The 22,684-nt window shown below is 34.9% G+C and overlaps 1 protein-coding gene across 3 annotated transcripts in view; it reads left to right on the forward strand.

Moving 5' to 3' along the window:
• MIGA1 (mitoguardin 1) overlaps nt 1-20,582 on the forward strand; it is a 45,452-nt gene extending 24,870 nt beyond the window's left edge. For all 3 annotated transcript variants that reach the window (XM_026086577.1, XM_026086576.1, XM_026086578.1), the window contains exons 8-16: nt 3,552-3,652; nt 13,191-13,309; nt 13,487-13,559; nt 13,885-13,971; nt 14,094-14,192; nt 14,514-14,648; nt 16,041-16,094; nt 16,841-16,957; nt 17,338-20,582. In XM_026086577.1, the coding sequence (XP_025942362.1) occupies nt 3,552-3,652; nt 13,191-13,309; nt 13,487-13,559; nt 13,885-13,971; nt 14,094-14,192; nt 14,514-14,648; nt 16,041-16,094; nt 16,841-16,957; nt 17,338-17,556 (1,004 nt within the window). In that variant the 3' untranslated portion in view covers nt 17,557-20,582. The remainder of the gene's footprint in view (nt 1-3,551; nt 3,653-13,190; nt 13,310-13,486; nt 13,560-13,884; nt 13,972-14,093; nt 14,193-14,513; nt 14,649-16,040; nt 16,095-16,840; nt 16,958-17,337) is intronic.
• Nucleotides 20,583-22,684: the final 2,102 nt, after the last annotated feature.

Below are 22,684 nucleotides of genomic sequence, written 5' to 3' on the forward strand. Positions count from 1 at the left end.
GAAAAAAAAAAAAAAAAAAAAACCAAACTTTCCCCCCTCTCCTCATTCTGACCTGGAACAACAGAGTAAGGGTGTGTGGGTTTTGTTTTTGTTTTTTTTTTCTTCTCTCACTTCTGCATAGGCATGTAATGAATCATTTTGGAGTTAGCTACATATTCAGTAATCTTCTTAACAAAAATGATCAGACAAAAATCATCTTTTATCAGGAATTTAATCACTCACTTGCATAGTAGCATATTGTTAGTTGATGTTACTAATGACTCTTGCAAGGATTACTAGAAAAATAAATTGTTTTCTTTTGCTCTTTCAACATGAATTGCATGAAATTTCTGGTGATTGTACAAAGTAAAGTTCCTATAAAATGATTTTCTTAAATCCTTGTTTTATTAGTCTGTAATGTAGACTGACAGTCAGATGATCTTGATAACTAGTAAGAAAACAGCTAATGCCATTTTCAGTGCCAAATGATTAATATAAGTTTAAAGGTGCAATCAGGGTTAAAAAAGAAAGGGGGGGGGAGGGCATACAAAGTTATACCATAAATACTTTTAAACCAACTAGCACTTAGAAGTTGCTGTTTGTTAGTTTTGTGAAAAGTTGAGTGTCTGCACTGGAAAAATGTAAGTTGATGCCAATATCTTTTTTACATTGGCACAAGAACACTGCCAGTTTTGGCTATAGTTCTTTAGGTATTCTGCATCATAGAAGTCATGAATTATGAACTGATCAGATGGTATGTCAAATCATGGCAAAAATGTATCAAAAAAGTAAGCACTTCATTTAAGTAGCAACTAAAATTTAGGTATTTAAGAGAAAAGCTGCTACTTTTTTTTTTTCTTTTTTTACTGTCAGTATCATTAACTGGAGAGGTCTGTGTAATCTGTAGCAGGCCAGATATGACCTCTACAGAAAAACCCCTGATTCTGTGGTATTCTGGATTGGAAATTCTGTGGTTCATTCATTTACACTAATACATTTTTTAGATACATACAGAATAAATTTTAATTAAATAGCATTGTTCCCATTTATATTTAATTATCACATAGCCCAGAGTTAAATAAGGCAATATCAGACTGAGGATATTTTGTTGTAATTGTACTGTAAAATTGCATGTAGCAACAGCACAATAATCATCAGACAATATCCAGAGAGTTTTAGACTTCAGTCTAAGGTAAAGTTGAGACTTCCCTATGAGGGTAGAGGAGATGTTTCTGAATTGTGAACAAGTCAATATGTTGAGACTACTTGGCAGCTGCACTCTGTGTAGGTGTATCTTAACATCTGGACTGAAACCATCAGTAAGATCATGGACAGTATGGCCCACGTGTTATTGTTGTAACAGCTTGTAGTTTGTATTATTACTTATAAAGTGAGTGTTGCATGTTTCCTGCAGACCTGGGAGGATCAGGAAAAAAATATTGCTTTGGATTGCACTTGAACCGTGTGCTAGAGGGTTTCTCTAACTGTGAGGGGTAGAAGCTTTTGTTTTAATTGCAAATTTATTATGGATTTAAACAAATAAAAGGTTCGGTGGAAAAATCTGAGACCAATCTGTACATCCCTGCGCTTCCCTACCTTTTACAGTATTGCAGTTTCAGCAACTGCTTATGTGACAAAGTCATATTAGAAAAGCATTTAGTATAGTATTAGAGGAGTATTAATGCAAATTAGGAGCTAGAAATAAGATGGAAACATCATGTTACTAATCTGCTCTGACCAGACCTCAAGCACATGCTGTACAGATCAGTTTGGTTTTCTGTTCTAGCTCTTCAGGTTCTAGCGTAGGATATGATTGTTTCTCAACCAATTTGTATGCTGCAATACTTTTCCTCTTGATTTTGAGGTTTGAAGAGAGAATAAACTACCAAGAAGTATCTGAAGCAATCAGAAACTTTCAGAGGCATATTGGTGAAGTTGTAATTAAAAGTTGGATTCAGCCTAACTCAGCAATGCTGTGTAACAGTATCTAGTAAAATTTCTGTCCAAACTCTTTAACAATTTTTTCCTCTCAGTGAATATATTCAAAGACAGGTATTTATCATTATGCCTAATTTTTAAACTGTCATTCCAAGTCCATAACAGCCACTGAAATAATAGTTAAGTTATGTGGATTGTAGCATTTCAATTGATGAGTAAACCGTTCCAGTGTATTGGCATGTGGCCGCTTTGCTATGTAATAGTGTTTTTTATAAAGTATTGCCTTAGCAACAGATCTGGATGACATTGGGTAGCTGGTTGCTGCTGACTGTTGGAAATAAAACAGAGACTTTTAGCAACACATGTGTAATGTCTGAAGGTAAAGTAACCCAAAATAAATGCCTGGGCTCCACTGAGAATGTAGTATGGGGCACATCAAGCCAAAGTCTGACTTACTGACTTATGAATTTAATCCTTCTGTGAAAGTGTTTCTGCATGGTGAAAACAAAACCATATATGCTAGCAATGTGTGCAGCAATTGAAATCTGAGAATAAAATAAAGAAAAACTGAGGGAAACTGTATTGCAGATGACTTTAAGCATTGAATATCAGTTCTTTTAAAGGCTTTAAGAATTCCAGTACTATAGGAAGTGCTTCTCAATGTGTTATTTCAATGGAAAAGATTTTTGGGAAAAGAGGATGTAGTGAAGAATAAAAACTCTTGCACTGCTGGAAAGCTGGCAAGTGAAAAAGGCATGAAAAATAGAAAATGAAATAAAATTCAAGTTACTGTCAAAGCTAATTGAAGTACAAGTGGTATATAATTAAATATCAGAATTACAAAAGATATCTTGATTATTTCTCTAACAAGTATTTCATAGAGATTCTTCTCTTTATAAATAGTACAGCAAGGATAGTGTTGAATTCTGTGGGGTTTAGTGTTTCTTTTTAAGAAAAAGAAAAAAAATAGTGAAATTAAAATTACACTTTAAGAAACAGCAATAGAAATTAAAAACTACAGTGCTGAGTTTCAGCAGAGTCTGAGGAATCTGAGGAGGTAATAGTAGGTACCTATGTTTTCAAGAGAAGTGCAAATGTTATATATATATGTATTTTAATTTAAAATAACACTTCTGGCTACTAAAATGTTGAGCCTTTGTTATATGACACTGCAGAGTTGAATACTGTTTTCCACTGAGATGACTGTAGCAAAGTAATGTCTTTAGATATCTCTATCTTCAGAGGTCTATCAAAGAAAAGACAAAAACCCTGGTAAAATTTTTTCCCCCTCTTTCTGTTCATTTAAAATCTCTAATATTACAGAAGATATTTGTAAGTCCACATTAGAGAAAAAGACAGAAAAATATGGTCACCTTTATATATGTTGGCAGGTCTGAAGACAATTTATGCTCATAGTAGCACAGTGTTGTGCCTTCCAAAAGTAGTACTGCATTAAATTGTAAAATATAATTAATTGATAGTTTCATGCACATTTTCATTAGTTTTATATGGAAAACACTATCTTGTTACATAAAGATTAAAACAAACCTGTTTAAAAAAAAAAAAGACATTCTTAAGCTATTAGACTATCAAGAAATCCCATTTATCAGTTTATTTTTCTTATTATTTTAAAGATAAAAATACAGACATTACTGTAAAAGATAACACAGATGACTTCTGCCTTCGAGATACATTGAGCATTGCCTCAACGGACTCCTTTGTTTCCACAGTTGAGGTAAGACTCAAAGATTGCTTYTTTAAAGATTCTAGGTTCTGTTTGAAGAGTGAAGAGAAGAATCCTAGTTCCTTGCTTRTTTTCGTAAGTAAAACTTATTTCTCCTACAAAAAAGGCTTCCCTTGCATAGCTGTAATCAGCTTCCTAGTAGATCAAGTAATGAAATTGGAATCAGACAGTTTGCCTTTTTCCTGTCCACTGGCAGCATATTGCCCAACTCATCTTAAAAATAAGTTGATTATGAAAAATATCTCCAGAATTTCATGAATGAAGAAGCAAAATTAATTGAGACTGTACAAATTTCTCTTACATGTTTCTATTTTCCTGCCCCTGCTCCATTCTTTTACCATAATATAAGGATGTATGAAGAAGGTTCTGCTTTTTTTTGGAGTTGGGTTTGGGTGGTCTTTTTGTTTTGTTTTGTTTTTGGGGGGGGTAGGATGACTGGGTCTTTTTTGGAGAGGAAATTATTTGAAATTCACAACTACCTAGTTCAGTAAGTTCCATCTGCACTGTAATAAACTTCATCTACCTATTTCTCCTCATCTTGAACACAACCACAAAGGATACATAAAGAAAGAATCTTTGGGTAACAGGGCATTGCCTATTAGCTCTAACCTTCTATGGCTTTCTTGGAATATTCGGAATAATTTTATGTACAGCCACACACTTACACTTACTTGAATGAGGAATATCTCATTCTATAGTCTCTCAGGAGCTGAAGTGATCTTGAATAGTGTTCTCCAAATTACAAGAAAGGCAACTGGTCTCAAAGGGTACATGCTGTGTTAGCTATCACTGTCATATGTAGCACTACAACTGAGCGACTAAACTCGGTTCTAAAAAGAGAATCACACATACACACTCTGCAATTATCTTTTGACTGTCTATTATAGGGTTTGTTTTTCCATGACGCAATTGCCTTGATTTAGTAATTTACATCAAGTTGTGACGGTATGCTTAGCATTCATTTCTAACAAAGATTGAGTCTGTAGAGACTATTTGCTCTTTCCTGTAATTTGAACAAGACCACAATTCAAGCTTGCTTCAACTGTTTTAGCTCTTGAGAGGATCTGTAAACTGTTATAGTTTTTGCCCTTTGTACCTTTTTTGCTTGAACTTTACCAGTATTTATGCAACTTGTGTTGCTTGGCTTAAAAAAAAAAAAAAGTCACACCTTTGGGGGAAAAATTGTTCTATCCTGAAGCTATAAATTGTCTCAGTGTTTGCTAAAGAAAAGTTTGAGTCAAAATTGGCAACAGCTTTAGACCTTGTCTTTCCATATCCTGAAAATATTCTCTGCATTTTGATACCTCAAAGCCACTTCTGTCAACTCTTTCTCCCAGGAAAAAAAAAAAATGGAGACACTGTCTTCCTTTTGAGCTGTTCTAACCCTTACCAATAGAACAAGCTCTCTGATTTCCTCTCTTAGATTTAATAGTAGAATCCTAATAGATTGCCCCTCAGCTGCTAGGAGGAGTCCTGAAGATTGCAACAAACATCTTGAAGTTTGAACACCATCAAACTTCTGGATCCAACATGAGCTTAACTACAGGCCAACATGAGCTTAACTGCAGAGCCAGTTAGCTCTATGTAGAAACATATTGGGGCATCACTGCACACAGTAGCTAAAACTAAGCTATGAACTAGTGCCAATTATCTTCTTTTATGAATATAGTGTCACCTTCATGTAGAATTTTGTCCATCCTCTGGGGGGGGGAAATGCTTTAAATTAGCACCGCAAWTAACTATGGCAGTGACATGAAATATTTACTGCTTCTCAGTATATTTCAGTTCTTGATAGATAACAGTGATCACTTAGAAGTAACTGGATTAGAATGGATGTATTAGACTTTGTGTTCTAGACGTGATAATGACATGTAGCTTCTCACTTATCTACTTCTTCCTTTCTGTTATCCTTGTACTCTCAAAGAAGCGGAATGTTCCTGGTTAAGGGGAGCAAGGGTTTTCCAGCTTTGGATTTGTCTCAGCCAGTGAGCAGTTTGCCTTTATCCTATGCTCCCTGATTGCAGTAGCCATCCTAAACTCCGTGTGCTGATAGAAATGTTTTTCAAAGCTTTTGTTTTTTAAATATGGCATTTATATATATATATGCATATACTATGTATATTTGCCCCACTGGAATCAGTAGTAATCTCACCTTCTGAGAAATTACAAAATAGCAGCACTTTTGTGGTCACACCGTGCTACAAGCTATATTGGTAGTTATTCATTTTCCTTCTATGCTGCATCCTGTCCCAAAGAACAGGATTATGTGCTTTTATGTGGCTCTGTTTTTAGAGACTAGAAGTTGTTTCTGTGTTTCAGTGCTGATACACAGTCCAGTTCACTGCCCTCAGGAGAGATACAAGCAAAGATGCAAGGAATACAGAAACCAGACATAGACATTTTGATGGAAATCTATAAGGAGATGCCTTAGGAGATGACATGAATGTTGTGTTGTGTCATATTAAAACACAGCATAGGAGGATGGCTTTCAAGAAAGGGAATGTACAAAAGCAGGACAGCTGGCAGAGTCTAGATCACACACCTTTTTGAGCTCAACAGGGTAGCAGTAGGGTATGTCAACACTTCATCCTGGCTGTGGCTGATAATCAAGAGGATGCTGAGAATCATGCACTTGATTCCTCATACAGAATTGTGCCAGTCTGGAGACCTACAATACACAGGTGACTGAATGCCCATAAAGATGATTTAGACAGACAGTTCCCATCCCCAAGCCCTGCCAGGCCTCCATTCCTAAACACATGCAGTCTCTCAGAAGCACTGCAGAAGGGATGGTAAGCCTATCTGCCTTAATTAAAAGTTGTTGATACTGCGTACTGTGATAAATAATTGTGTATTCTTCCCTGTTTGAGACAGTCCGCCATCAGCTTGGGTTTATGAGAGTTAGTATCCTTTTCATATTCTTGCTATCTCGCCTACGGTGTGATCAAAATAGCCACCACCTTTGGCTCGAGTACAACAGTGAGTGTGCCAAATAAAGGTCTCTGCCTCCTCTTTCCTGGCTTCTATTGCATTTTTACCAATTGAATCTTTTTTCCTGCTCTCCCTGACAGTCRTTTTCATTGCTGCCTTTCCATTGTCAGTACGTATGCACCTCATGCTCTGTTTTCACATGCTGATAGAACAGAAACTGTAGTTCTATTATCAAATAAAATTTGCTTTCTTTATCAAAACATTAATTCAGTTCAAAGCTGAGGAAGTTTTTTAGTCTTATGAATAATTTTGTATATATTATATATCATATTATACAAATAATATACAAGGAATATATACAAATATATTCTATATATATAAACAAAGGCCTTATATATATATATATATATTTTTTATATATAAATATATATATGGCCTTTACTAAGGTTTTCTTTTTCTCACTGCAAGTCTGTTAAAACAGTGCAGGAATAAGTAGGCTTTGTTAACAGGAAAAGAATGCCAGTTCCCAATATGCCTAAAACTCTTTGTAAATAGAATAAAAACTTTGAAAGTGTCTGAAATAGAATTTTAGATCCAAAAAATGCTCAGGAAGAGCTCTGTCGCTGAAATGTAGGGTTGTCTTTTTCCTGATTTCTGAATAGATGTTTTATTCCTTTCCTGAAATAGGGAATGCCAGAGGGAATAATGTTGGTAATGTGTATTCCTCTGCACAGCATTTATAAATAAGTGTTTCTTTCCTGTTTCAGCACAGAAATCAGGAACATGCCTTCCTGTGCTCTGACTGCTTTCAGAAGCATGAACATAATCAGTAATCTGATCTTCACAGACCTCATTGTTCCCATCCTGGTCATTCCCCATGTTTATGTAATCTCTCCAGTTTGATGTGAATTATTGTTGTACCTCCAAAGTGTAGTACTGCAGTCTAGCATGCCCTGGATAACAAACTGTCAAGAACTCACTTGTTACTAACAGTTGTACTGAGGTATGGAGATCCCTTATATTGTAGTTCTAAAATGCATGGGGAAAGGAAGGAAAGAATTTATTATTTTCAAAGTCTTTGCTACCATGAACAATAATATTTCTTTAAAGAATCTGTACCTGAAGTGCCACTAATCACTGCCTATTAGTTTGGGCTAATTCAAAAGCTTTCATGGTATCTGATGAAGCATAATATCCAATAATAAAATTTGTCTATTCATACCTCCATCAGAAGATTTCCACCTCCCAGTCGATGTCTGTAGTGTCCTGGACAACAGCGAAGCCCTGTCTCACTTTGAGAAACACCTTCCATTCCTATGTCCTTTCTAACAAATTCCTCAAACTTCATCTTTCATTTGTTTGGGTTTTTCCTCTTCATTTGTATTCTACATCCTAGTAGTTAGCCTCACAGTATTTGCATTAGTCTCATGCTTAGGAGCCCTAGTTAAAAAGATTGTTGGGGAGAAATATTTTGCCATTAAAAACTCACTGCTTTGGTACTTCTCCATGTGGCAGTGAAGAGTGGCCAACAGGAAATGGGCTACTTTGATTCCTTCCAAGGGCAGCCATAGCTCTTTGGCTATGAATGGGAAAAGTTGGGTCAACAAGTGTTTAAATGGTTGGTGTTTTAGAAGCTTTAAAAAAAAAAAAAAAAAATCTGGAGTTGGTCCTTGTCCTCTAGCTGAAACCTTAGCTGTATATACTGTTTCATACTCTATTAAATATCTTCACTTCCAGGACAATGAGGAGTGGATTGTAAGGAACTTTATCTAATAACTGTTGGGTTCCTGTATGCTGACAGCCCATACTGTACTGTACTGTTCTAATTCTTAGGAAATTTACATAACCTTTTGTAACAGACTGTATATATCAGCACTGAACTAATTTTTGCACGATAATACTTCCGTGTCTGTGAAAGCATAAGTACCAGATGCAGCATGCAGAGCATAGCCTGGGATTGTTCTGCCTGGCAAGTAGTAGTACTACTGCTAATGCATCCAACATGGTGAATTTGCTTTCTTCATTATGCCTAAAATTAGTAAAATTACAGAGCATATTAAACCAGTATCACAAAATAAATTTCATAACATAGTGCCCTCGACTACTAGATTAGCACTAATATACAGTATAAGCCAAGACTAAAGTTTTAGATAAAAATCATATTCAGAACTTGTTTTTTCCTCAAAGAAAATGTATCAGGCATCTTGTAATATATGCAAGCTGTTTTTGGAAGTATATAAACTTCTGTTTTCTTTCAGATACTAGGAAGAACACATCACTCTATAATTTCAGCTCATTAAAGTAGTGTCTCAAATGTTCTAGCTAGTAGACGCTTCCTCCAACTCCCAAAACATGTTTCACACTCATTTTGCTACTTGTGTGTTTAAAAAAATATTTAAGATACACATATCCAGAGAAAGCATTCATCAGCCATTATAATAGAAGATAACCAGAGTTCCTTAGAATGCGAGGAATGCTGACTGCACCAGTAAACTGACATTTTTATTAGAGGGTATTAGCAAGAATTTCTAAAAGCTCTAGCACTGCCTGCTTTTTAGGGTTACGTTCATGAAGGTGGTGTTATCTTGATAGTCAACAAGATCTTGGTGGACAGCTGAGAATTCTTTCTATTTATTAAGAAACAACTTGTGGGTGACAAACAAAGTGCTGAGTCTGTTCATTAGACCAGAGCAGTTAGGGAAGCCCAGACTTAAAAACTACTAAAAGTTCCAGAGATTTGACACATTTTACGATTATGATTTTGGCACCTCTTTAACAGCAGACACAGCGTTAAAGCTGAACTGCCCATAGAAAATTTGACCAAGAACAATCCACTGTTGCAGTCTTCAGAAGCTGATGATCACACAGTGCATAGAGATGGCAAGCTATGGCAAGTTTTGAAGATATATGTATTGTTTCAATATAATGAAGTAATGTATCCACTACAGGTCATCATAAGTACCCTGCATAGTGGTTGCCAGCCACTGCTATTTCTTGAGTCTAGAACTGGTAGAAGTTAAGCCTCACAAGATTAAACAGCTGCTTTAGAAAGTATTTAATCTTGTTCATCTCTTCTTTGTCCTCATTCCCATTTTCCTCTTCATGTAGCCACGTATGGCAGTGAGGAAACTTAGAGGTTGGTATGTCAGGTCCATCTTCACAAGCCTCTGTGTTACTCAGCTACCAGCACTTTTGGTAGCTGTGCATGGAGCATTTTTTCATGCCTAATGGTGTATTAAGAGTTTCAAAATGGCACTAGCTGTGCAAAGAAGCATTAACTACAGAAACACAAGAAAGGAATCCAGGAGCTTTTAAGAGTTTAATTTACCTATGATGACAGGATAGGGGATGCTGTGGCCCTCTAACTTCTGATAACTCCACCACCACTGTTAGGGAAACAGTTAGTCAGTGCATAGGGGTATGTAGCAGGGTGAAACCCAGCTATCTGAATGCAACGTATGCATGCCTATTCATATAAAGTAGTTATAATGAACCATCTCATTTAAAACTAAACTAATCCACCTTTTACCTCAAAGGTGACAAGTGCTTGGAGACTGTTTTGGAAGGAAAGAGATTTCTTTCAGTTCCAGCTTGAGATGTTCTTATCTAGAAAATACTACATGCTCTGCATGTTGTTAAACTTTCTGTATGATTTGTCCATTCTTCTAATATCTGATCTCTACTATGTTAGACGTATATATGTGCTGAGAGCATCTTTAACTAGTTCGCTTCTAAACTAGGAAATTTATATTGGCAAGCTTTTGCCTTCTTTCTTCTCAGAAATAATGACCATTATTGAATGTTTGCACAACCATTTAAAATATATTATAATAAGGAAGCATTTGAAGAAAATCTGTTATGACTTCAAAAGTGTTAAGATGCAGCTTCAGAGCTTTTCTGGAAATCATGTTTTCTAGTTAAAGATTCTCCCCCACACCTATTTTCTTCCCTCTTCTTTATATGCTAAGAGAAGGTAGTCGTAGAGGATTTTTTTTTTCCTCAGGGCAATTGTCTAATCCTAGTTGCACCTCTTTTTCAAATGTTATTGGTTGGGACTAACTTCAGTCTGTGATCAAGACCATCTCAGTGGCAGGATAGTTTTACCRTACTTTCCTACTTAGCTGGTTGATTTAACCACTTTCTTAGAGTTCAGTAATACGCATACAGCAATAACACAACTATTTTATTTCATCTGATAGCATGAGAGGAAGCAAAAAATAAAGATCATCAAGGACCTCATCCTCAACAACTCCCTGGTGTCAGGTTCTATGTTAATCTGTAACCACAAAGGCTCTGATCAGACATCTTCCTCTGCTGAAGACATTATCTCAGGCTGGCTGGCAGCAGGTGGAGGTTATCTGCATCTAACTGTAGAAATTGTGCGAGTCCTGATTCAAAGTCAGTTTGCCTAAATATCTGAAGAAGGTGGTTTGCCTGAAGTTCCCTGGAGAAAATTGATATAATCCCTTTTACTACAGAAATGATAACCTCCAAGAAAGGGACAGCTGTTTACAAAGGGCATATCTGTTTACAACCTGTTCCTTCTCATGCTTTGCAAATGAAATAAAGTAATTTTTTTTTTTTTATGACTTCAATAATAGCTGGATCAGGTAAGAAAAAAAATAGTATAATTCTTTGTGTTCTTTATTTTGGAAAATGTGTCTGTATCTTTCCACAGGTAACATTTCCATAACTATAATGTAGAAAAACAAATTCTGGAGGAAAAATCTTTATACTTATTATACCTGTTCTAGGTATTACCATATTTTTACACACACACACACCCAAAAAGTAAGAAATCAATATATTCCTGTTTCTTCCAGTTGGTTAAATTGTTTGTTCCTACATATTTTCATGTATATATTCAAATTAATGTATGCAGTTTCCTATACTTAATAAGAATGTAAATTTGCAGGCTGGCATTTTGAATTAACAGTCCAAAACATATTTTGATACTATGGGTAATATTGTTAAATTTTTAAAAAAATCTTTGGTCTTAATAGCTGTAAATCTGTTTGAGGAAGTCAGCTTATTCTACCCTGTCCTTTCAATCAAAAAAACTGATAAACAAATATGTACTTTTAGAATAGAATTGTTTTTCAAGCTAGATGAATTCTAACAGCATACATTACTCATTTAGGTACAACATTTTATTGACCTTAAAGTTTTTTTTTTTTTTCACTTATTGTGTAATTATTGCATTGTCACTTGAGGCTCAATTCAAGAAAGCATATCTATACAGGGTGGAAAAAATTTAAAATGGAACCTGAGAATTTTATGAAAGGAAATATATGATGTGTTTCCTTACAGTAACAGGATCCTGGTATCAGTGATTCAAAATACCGGTTTGCATTCCAACAAATACATACCTTCTAACAATGTGTTACACATGTCGGAAGACCGGCTCCATGAATCTGAAATTTGTAACTAGTTCATGTTCTTGAATGTTTACATGAAATAAAACAGGCATTGTCACATGCTTACATTTGTTCCTTTAGTAGGCAAGCCTACTTGGCCAAATTATTGTTACTGTAATTTGCAACAATAATTAAAAAACAGATTTTTATTTGATTTTAATTAAAAAAATTAATATATAAGTTATGCTTAAATCTGATTGTAAATCTTTTTAAAACATAGTGTAACTATTATATAGAGAGATTTCAATTGCCATGAGATTTTTTCTGTTTTTTTTTTTCTTTTTAAGATATTTCTAGGCTCTGTTTTTATAACATGGAAGCGCAGGTTTGTTTCCACCACACAGGACATCTACAAAAAAATTGTAAGAGAAATTCTTACAAGAGAAATAAAAGAGAAATTGTTGGAATTAATGTTCTAGTCACTTACTAAACAGAAATATGTGTTCCTCTGATTTTTTTTTGGGGGGGGGGATCATTAATAAAATGATGCAATGTTTTTAGTGAAAATAGTAACTAGCCATTGTTTTGTGGATAAAATATGGTATTCTGTATACAGGGGTTCTCTGTATTTTTTATGTGCTTTAACTTCTTAATCTGTTTTTGGTTTTTTTTTCTTTGCTCTATGAGTTTATTTGAATTTATATGATAACCATTTAGACAATTAAAACTGCAGATAACAAAAACGTTTTTGGGAGCTTATAGTAAAATGCTGGATGCTCATGCTTCACACAACATGCTTTGGTAATTAGCAAGCACATTTATCAGGGAAACAACAAGAAGGGTGGGAGGATGTTACTGTTTCCAACTTCCTAAAGATTTTGATACAATCTTTCTGTACTTTGTGTCTTGAATTTTTTTTTTTTTGGATAGCCTTGAGACTTTTTTTAAATGTTATTACATTAGATGTAACCAGTCAAAACCAAAACTGCATCTAATTTATTAATTGAACTTTTGAAAGTTACAGTTTCAGATTGTAAAAGTTACAAACCAATAGCCACCTTAATTGTATGGTGTTTCACTTCTGTTTGCTACTTGAGTGCAAACCCCTTGTTTTTGGGTAGGTGCAGAAAAGGATACATCTTTTACTAGAATATCAGGCCAACTTTTGCTTAATTTGTTTTATCTTTTTAAAAATTATTTTAGCAAGCTCTTTAATGAAGATTAAAAAAATTGTGTTTCAGCTTACAGAGCACAGAGAGATTCGTAATACCTATGGTCTAGATTCCCTTTGCCATTGTCCGCTGTATGAAGAAGCTATGCACTTGGCAGAAGAAGGCAAAATTTATTCCCGAGTGTTAAGGTATTGATTTATGTTTACCTGATAATTTCCAATAAAAGAAAGAAAGTTAAATATTTTACATAGAACTCCTTTCAAAAAATTACTCGTGCCAGGTATTATTTCTAAGAAAGAATTAGACTTGGTATAATTTTCTTGTGCTTCTCTTTTTAATGATTGTTAAACTTCTATTTTATATAGGACTGAAATGTTCGAATGTCTAGGAGACAGTGACTTTCTTGCTAAGCTTCATTGTATTCGACAAGCTTTTCAGGTAAATGCAGAGTTTTATGCCTTGTTAAGCCTAAGCTTCATGTCAGTGAGACTATCAATGCAATATTTGTGCAAGCATTTTTGTAATATATCATGTAATTAAATGTTTTGGTTTTGCTTTTTATTTTATAATTCTATAATGGGACAGACTTGCAAAGGAGTTTTTTGATTAGCTTTGGAATTTTTGCTCCAAAGGCTGATTGGGAACTTTCCCACTATCCTAATAGTTTATAATCAAAAAGTATACATTGAATTTGACTGAAGTAATAAAGGTCACTTAGTATAGCCTATTAATTAATGTCTCTGTTTTCTGCAAACTTTTCTAGATAGCTCTTTCAGAAACAGCTAACAGAATATTTCTTGCTGAAAGTGGAAGGAAAATTTTGTCTGCTTTAATTGTGAGAGCACGAAAGGTAAAATCCTTTTTAAACTAATATATTACTGTTTAATGGAACTTCTACTAGAATTCACTTTTTGGTGTAAGTAAACATTCTCCTATTAAGTTTGCTTGGCACTCATTGCTTTTACTTCACAGAATCCAAAGAAATTTGAAGATGTCTTTGATGAAATGATATGCTTTTTGGAACAAACAGATCACTGGGATAATACTGAAATGGAACTTGCTGCTAGAGGGGTGAGTCTTTTACCCTTTATTTAATTATGCAAACTGTTGCCTCTTAAAATAGACTTTTACAGTTCAGAATTGTGGGAAAGGCAACTATTTTATGTTTACATTGTTGATTTGGAGAAATGGCACCCACCAGAACAGTTTGGTTCAAGAAAACATTTGATATTTTTCAACTTCTCCCCATCTGACAAAGTATTTTTAATATTTCATTAAAAAACAACAATGACAAATCTGCATGTTAATGTGGAGTTGGAATACCGACACATGCTGAATTCCAGTGCTGAAAGAGAAACCAAGTTATTTAGATCGTGTTCTGATTTAATACAGGTGAAAAACCTGAATTTTTATGATGTTGTTTTGGACTTCATATTAATGGATTCCTTTGAAGATTTAGAAAATCCACCGATATCTATACAGAATGTAGTAAACAACCGCTGGCTAAATTCCTCTTTTAAAGAAACAGTAAGTATTTATGCATAATTTTCATATTCATTATTGTGTAGTACATTGCAATAGGTGGAGGGTATGATAGATGTAACATTGGTGTGAGCATTCTGGTACAAAATTTCTGAATGGCTGAAACCATTCATGATGTGTGATGTGTGCTTTATTCTCTTAAAGAACAGTGTAATGAGGAGAATAATTTCATCCTTTCTATCCAATTAAGTATTGCAGCATAAAGATTATATCGTCCCAGTAACAGCATTAACTTTGAAGCAAAGAAAGTACATCTTCCTTCAGTGTAAAGTCTAATTCAGCTTCCAATATAACTGAATATGCACCTGAAGTATTCAGGTTTTTCATAATCATAATTTTAAAGCTATCAGTCTGGGCCCAAAATATTTAGRATGATTGATTATATTGGAGAAAACATTTAACTTGTCCTGCAAAAACATCGGTTTGCTCTGAAAAAGTAGAGTATTACAAGGGAAGCTTCTGTTAGCCATATCTGAGATATTAGATACAATTTATGTTCATATGCCAGAGTTTTAGCAATAAGAGACAAAAGTAGCAAGTAAATGAATGCAATACAGGGATTCAGATGTTCATAACATTTCAGGCTTTTTCATGTGTTTATACCTGTTTATTTGTCAAATAGAATTCATCCCTCTGTTACAGAAATACTGGCTACTGCCATGATTTCCTGATAGAGATACTATTGTCATTTCATCCCCTTTTATCTGTAAACCTCCAGTTTTCCTTTTATTTTTGTCTTTCAATTGAAATATTCCCTCTACAGGAAAAAAAGAAAAAGGTAACATGCATATGTTTATATCTTTTAATGTGATAAAATGGTGTTTTGTGAGTAGTAAATTATCTTACAGTATTGAAAGAACATCAGATTAGGTCAGAACTCTGTTACAAGCTATGAGGGGAAAAAAACTAGTTTTGATATCAGTATATTGTATTTCACAGGTCCATATTTGGACAAAACTACTTAGCTGAATCCAAAGCTATTGCAAGAATGTTTTTGCTGAAATGAAAAAAGACATTTGAATGTGTTCACATGCTATTTAATACCTAAAATAGTTACTGACGTCTCAGCACACATTTTGATATATAATAGACTGGTTCTGTTAAGCTTAGTAAACGTTAATTATTCAACTATAAAAAGCAGTCAAGGGTACAAAACTAAAAAATGTTGGAAAGACAGACTTCAAAATAACAAATGAACTAGGTATAAAACTAGTTATTTGTGTCAGCTGATATTTTATAGTTTTAAACTTTATATTATCAGATTGAAACATAAGAAAATACAAATCCCCAAAATATAGAAATATAGTATTCTACACTTCAGTGCTCTTGAGATTTTTTTTTTTATTATTATTATTATTATATATTTTTTACGTTTAGGCTGTGGCTTCAAGCTGTTGGTCAGTACTGAAGCAGAAAAGACAGCAAATGAAGGTAAGTTGCCTTGGAAATTATTTGGACCAAACTTACCGATCAGCTCTGAAGAATTTGAAGCTCTGCCTTGTAGCTTTGGAAAAATAAATTACAGATCAACCCTTAATTCTGTAGACATGTTAGTTAGACAAGAGTCTGCCAACTGGAGAAATATAGCTCTTGGGGCCTTAATATTTATTTCTTAGTGAAAAAAAAAAAAAGAAAAAAAAGAAAAAAAAAGTCTTAGCTAAAAGATTCTCAAACTGGTTTAGGTCTGATCAGCAGTGGTGAGAGACCAAGGTCGCTGATCTTTTTTCTCACCTCCTTAGATTAGGCTTCTCAACCCTGTGTCCCTGCATCATCTCTACAGCCAGATGAAAGTTCAGTCCTATCCCTTTACCTGCCTGAACTACCTGCTTCCTCACTAGCTACAGGAGCTCTAGCGCAGCCTCCCTCAGCTGTGCCTCAGACAGGAGGAACTGAATAAAACGCTGTTCTGTCATATGGGAGGTCAGAGTAGATGATTCATAATCTTTTTGGTTTTAAACCTATTAATCTTAAAAAATTTAAAGTACCACTGAAGTAAAAATCTTTTCTAAAACAATCATGACACTTGGTACAGTTGCCATATAATTTAAAGGAGTTTGGGTTACAACAGCCCTAAAATAAAAGGTCTTTTAGGTTTTCCTAAAGATTTAATTTCATATAATAAAGATTTATACTAAATTTACTGTGTAACTTTTTTTCTCCAATTTTTAAACCACTAGGTACCTGATGGATTTTTTGCACATTTCTATGCTATATGTGAACATATCAGCCCTGTTTTGGCATGGGGCTTTCTGGGCCCTAGAAACTCCCTTTATGACCTATGCTGCTTCTTCAAGGTTTGCACCTTTTTTTTTTCTTTAATTACCACTTATCTTAGTAAAACAAAACAAAATCTTCCAGATTAAAAGAAGTAAGGATCTTATTTATAAGCACACATTTGCATTTTCCTAAAATTAAGATTAACAGTAAGAAATCATGAAAATATTTATTTTCATATCAAACATGTTTTTTAGGCCTAGAACTGTTTTGTAAATTCTATTTTAGTGGATTTCTTTCTAAGCACCAAAAGAATACATAAATGGATGTTTTGGGAAAATATTATGTGTAAAAGAAAAAAGAAATAGCATTGCATACTGTTTTTTATTGTTGTTTTTGTAAGTGAATACAAGCTTCCTTTTTTTTTTTTTCTTTCTTTCTTCCCTTTTTTCTCCACTAGGATCAAGTGCTTTTCTTTCTGAAAGACATTTTTGATTTTGAAAAGGTGCGATACTCAACTATGGAGAGTTTGGCTGAAGATCTTATGCAATTACTGATCCGACGCACTGAACTTCTAATGGCCTACCTTGGAGCAGATTCGCTAAGACATGTCAGTGCTTGTGTAAGTGGTCATGGCCATGTCATGACCAGTGGGCTCGTAGAAGCGAAAGTACAGTAAACTTAAAATACATGACAAATGAAATGGAGTGCACACTGACTCACTCACTCCTTCCCACCTTTCTTTCTATAACCCCAAAGCTATCGCTGCTCTTACTGAGCAAACATCTGAAAATGTACCACGTTGCTAAATATGGAAAAGGACTCAGGGAGGTTAAAAAATACATCTAGGAAAAGAACTGGTGAGCATAGTATTGTATATATCTAAATTAAATTTGCAGCTCAGCTGTCACTGTATTTATATTTAATGTATCCCAAAGCTTTTTTCTGTAATTTCTGTTTTTTCTGTAATATTTGGTAAAATTTATTTATGAAATACTGTACTTTTGCCACAGATAATTTGTGATTGAAGCTGATGGAGTTGTTTCCTTTAAAGTCTTGTACTACAAATGCTCATTACAGTGTCTTAAAGTCATTATGTGTTTAGATCTAGAAGGTGTTTCAACTGGGGCATATGCAGTCTCTGAGTTATGTGACACATGCACAATAAAGTAATTACACTCACAAAATGGAACATGTTGCCACTGCCCTGAAATTACATTTGTGTGGGTGTAAGCTGTCATTTTGTATTACAGCATAAGAGTAATGGAGTAAATAGAGGCATCATTTGGGCCGTAATGACTTTCACTATGCATTTTTTTACTTTATTCTGTTTAAAAATACCTAATAATCAGGAAAGTGTTCATTTGAGACCACTGTTTCATATATTTAAAAACTATGGTAGTTTCATCACCTAATTTAAAACTTTTCCTCTTAAGACTTTATATGGTGGGTATGAATAATGCCATTCTTGGTTCAAATGTAGCATTTAAAACTGTATCCTTAAATAAGGCTGTATGATGAGATCTGTTAATCGTGAAACAGAATCAAAGGCACAGTGGGTTATAACTGAAAGCATTTTAGTCTCACTAACTTCCATGTAGGAAGTCAGTTGCCAGTTTAAGAGGAAATTTTAAGTAATTGTGTCCATCTACATGCATGTGCAAAACTGGCTAAGGATATGGAGCCCTTAACTTTAGACAGGAGCACAGTACAGTAGCAAGGCATCAGGGAACTGCAGCAAATTTCTTTCTCTTTTTCCTGTGCTAGAGATAATAAATAAGGATGATCTATATATCATTGAATTCCCATAAACTGAAATGACATTTCATAGTTAGCTATTAGCTTTTGAACTACACTTATGTATGCTTTGCCACACAAAGCCAGCCCACAAAAATCTGTGCTATGTTAAATAAGTAATACAGAGTAATTCTAAATGTTGAGGTACTGCAGAAGCGTTTTGTTACAAATCTAGCATGTGGAAACAAACTTGAATTAGATATATTTCAACTTTTGTTGCAAAAACCCCAAATGATATTTGAAAAGGAGGGCCTGTGTAATTCCACAGACTTTAGTGAAGTCACTGTTTCACTCCTTTTGTCTTGCTCATTTGATAAATGTAAAAAACTGTGAAAATGTGTCATATGACTTGTGTGAAATGCCAATTGATTATGGCTTATAAAGAAGCAAGTATACTTCTATATGTAATAAAATAGAAATTCTAAATGCTGCTGTTGACCTATTTCCACCATTCAGGCTGCTGAAATTGGCACTATGCTATATTTTTTTCTTAACAGAGTCTCTCTTCAATACCAGAATGTGAAGATATTTTCACTCTTCTCACTTAGCTTATCTCCTTAATCCTACAGCTCAAAAATATACACATTGCAGGAGCTTTTTGCAAGTCTGTGAATGAAATTATAGGGAACAATAAGATGTTTCATTAGATTTCAGAATCAGTAAGAGTAGCTGGAAATAAAAGTAACAGAGTAAACAGCATATTCCACAGCAAAGGTACTACCTGAAAGGCTGTAAAGTGTCAAAGGAAACTGTCTACCATGATTTGTCTTATTTAATAAAATGATACTAAGAAAATCACCCCTTACATTCATCATGGAAAACAGGGGTTTTTTGTTTTTTTGTTTGTTTTTTAACAGAAGCAAAGGACTATTTAAATGTTTTCATGACTCTTTGTTTTAATTATAGTAGGCAATATTTCCACATTATTCATAAAAAGTGCTCAAAGAAARTGCAACCCAAACATTATTCGATGGTCTTACCATATAAGAGTATAAATGTAGAATTTCCAAATACTTTAATAGTTTGGTCTTCTGTCAAAAGTGAAATGTGTTCCTTTAGATCATGATTGTTTCCATGACAGTCAAAAGGCCATAGAATCACAGCAAAAATCAGATTCATGTACTTCCCATCCAAAATGCTGTGAGATGTCCCCAATATGTTTCATTGAGACTTTGGCTTTTGTGAATTTGTGATTTTTTTTGTGAATTTGTGAATGTGAATTTCCAAAACATTTAAGGAAGAAAGAGAGAGAAAGAGAAACGTGCAGGAATGTGTGGGTAGACTCTTGAATTATTCTGGGTCTTTTTTGACCTTTTCCTGAAAAGTGTTCATAAACTGTAATATTCTGTCAATCCTAACTCAAAAACAGAATTGTAAATTTAAATGGAAGATAGTTGATTCCTTGCAACCCAGCACGTGTATAAAGAATATTGATAACCAACCACCTAGCTGAAGGATTTCAAAAGTCTACCATCTCTGAAAACAGGAATGCCAGATTTGCACAAAAGCAATGATAGTATGATGTAACTGTACTTTAGTAGTTATAGCATATTTCATAAAGTAAAAATTTGGTTTATAACTTTTGAAATAAACAGTTTTGAGTGCCACTTTCCATGCTAATAAGAGCAAGCTAAATATAAAAGCCATCTTCTTCTGCCATAACTGTACTCCTAAGATCAGAAATGTTGAATGGTGCAAGGATTAAATATTTATATCATTTGTAATTTAGCTGTAATAATAATATTACTTTTAATGTGTTCTTAATTACTATTATACTTTTGTAGTCTTTGGTTTTTATCAAACTAAACATGTCAAATCAAGTGCTAGAGTAAGCATATTTGTGAACTTTCTATTGCCTAAATGAACTGCAGTTGTGTAAATTAAATAAAATAATTCAATGAAATGAATATGGAAGAAAAGTAGTTAACTTATTCTGAGTTGTGTAAGGCATTTCTTTTAATGAGAGGAAAAAAAAAAAACGGAACAACCATTGCAACTTTTCCACTGACATCCGTCTCATTGTATTTCAGCCTAAAATAATTGGCAGTACAGACTGGGTGATTTATGAAAGAGAAATCCAACTGCAGTAAATGGAAACATTTACTTGTTCTTTTTCTATTTAATTTTTTTTTTTTACTAATATAATTGTAATCGATACCTGAAAGTATTCTGGAATCTTTTTTACCCTATATTGATTGTAATAGCATCTGGGTCAGTCTGATGCTTATCTACATGTATCTAAAAATTGAATTTCCACAATTCTTGATATCTAATGTAAAATTACTTCATATGGAAACAGCTTTGATACCATACTTTCTTTGATACTTAGAATTGGAATTTACTTCCCAAAATCAAACAAAAAACTATTACAAAATTAATTATATAAAAGGAATGGAAGCAGCTTTTGAGGTGTGCAGTTTAAACTGATTTATTGGACCTGCTTAACTCTACTTCCATTAAACACTCCACAGCATTGATAAATTTTCAACACATAGGGCAGTAATCCAACAAAAGCCAAATACTGATGTATATAGTCTCGAAGTCAAAAAGTGATTCAGACACCTAATAAATGAAGAAAATCATGACTTAGGGAGGACAATATGGCTTGCAACCATGAGGCAGACAAGGTAGGTTTAAGTAGTGTGACAAAGGTAGTGTTTGGCCAGCTGGTGAGATCCCTGCCTATCATACCAATCGGAATGGTTTAATTGCACTCATCTGTTTATGTCAAGCTGTTGTCTCTTTCTTAGGTTTTTAGAAGCAGAGAGGTCTGTTTCTTTGCAAGCCATACCACTATGGTGAGCTCCAGTCCTGGAATAGGACTTTTCCTTTGTGGGGTAATATAAACAATGAAATGCAGAATGTAAGTTATAAAAGGAGAGTGGATGATTTTCACTGCTATGGAAGAGCAATGCACCTATGATTTGTTCTGTCCAAATTTATGCTTCAGTTGTAGGTGATCACCCTCCCAAAATTGTTTTACTGAGAGTTGAAAGCACTACCATAAAACTTGTGCCTTTACTTCAGAAATACAAGTACAGCTATTTGAGTGTGGCACTGGAAGAAAGTTCCTGTTCTCCCCTTTAAAAACAATCACATTTGTGTTTTAACTTTGCTGTCTGTTGCTAAGACTTGAAAAGCCTATGGTCATGTGATTATTGTCCTAATATTTATATATTCAGCTCAAAGTTGGGCTCCAGTGTGGCAGGTACAAGTAAGATAGGAAGAATGAAGTTTTGCACTGGAGACCTTGCAGTTAAAAATGTAAGGAAACTGTCATCTTTAAGGAGAAAAGAAGGAATGTATCAGAAATAATAAAATTCTGTTTCTGCCTCCGTTTTGTAAAGTTTTCAGAGAAAGACACTGCTTTAAACTAACGATTCTATTAGATAGATCTGGCATTAAGTAGATTCCTCTCCACTCCATCAGCTAACTGTCACATTACTATTATTAGTTGTTTGCTTTCCATGTGCTTCATGCTATAAAACGACCTAGGACTTGACCACCGTAGCTATAAAAGCTCCCCACTTGCAGGGCATGAACCAGCAACTGCGGATCGCTCTCTGAACGACCCGCTGTTCTTGCAGACTGTAATTCAGAGACTGGAGTTAAGAGGAACGGCTTGCTAAAGGCGCAATTAGTTGTAAGTATGTTGTGATTATTCGCCGCTGGGGCGACGGGAGCTCGGCCATTACCTGAGGCGTGAAAAAGCCGGGGTGCTGCTGCCTCAGCCACAGCCGGGTCGAGAGCGGGCAGCGGAGGCACCGCGGGCTGGAGCCGGTGCGGRGTGGCGGAGCCGGGGGCGTCCCGGCCCGCGGGGCCCTGTTTCCCCCTGCCGACACCGCCCGCGGTGTCCTCTCCCGGCGCTCGCCCCGGTACCTTGCAGCGGCAACGGCGCGGTCAGGAATGCGCTAGCTGAGACCACCCGCCTCCCCGGTTATTTATAGCTCCGTGGCGCCTCCAGCCCCAAATAAGCCAGTTGGCCGGGGCGGCTGCCGCAGGGGGGGACT

This window comes from Apteryx rowi, unplaced genomic scaffold, assembly GCF_003343035.1.
Source record: "Apteryx rowi isolate R43461 unplaced genomic scaffold, aptRow1 scaffold_7, whole genome shotgun sequence".
Classification (NCBI taxonomy): domain Eukaryota; kingdom Metazoa; phylum Chordata; class Aves; order Apterygiformes; family Apterygidae; genus Apteryx; species Apteryx rowi.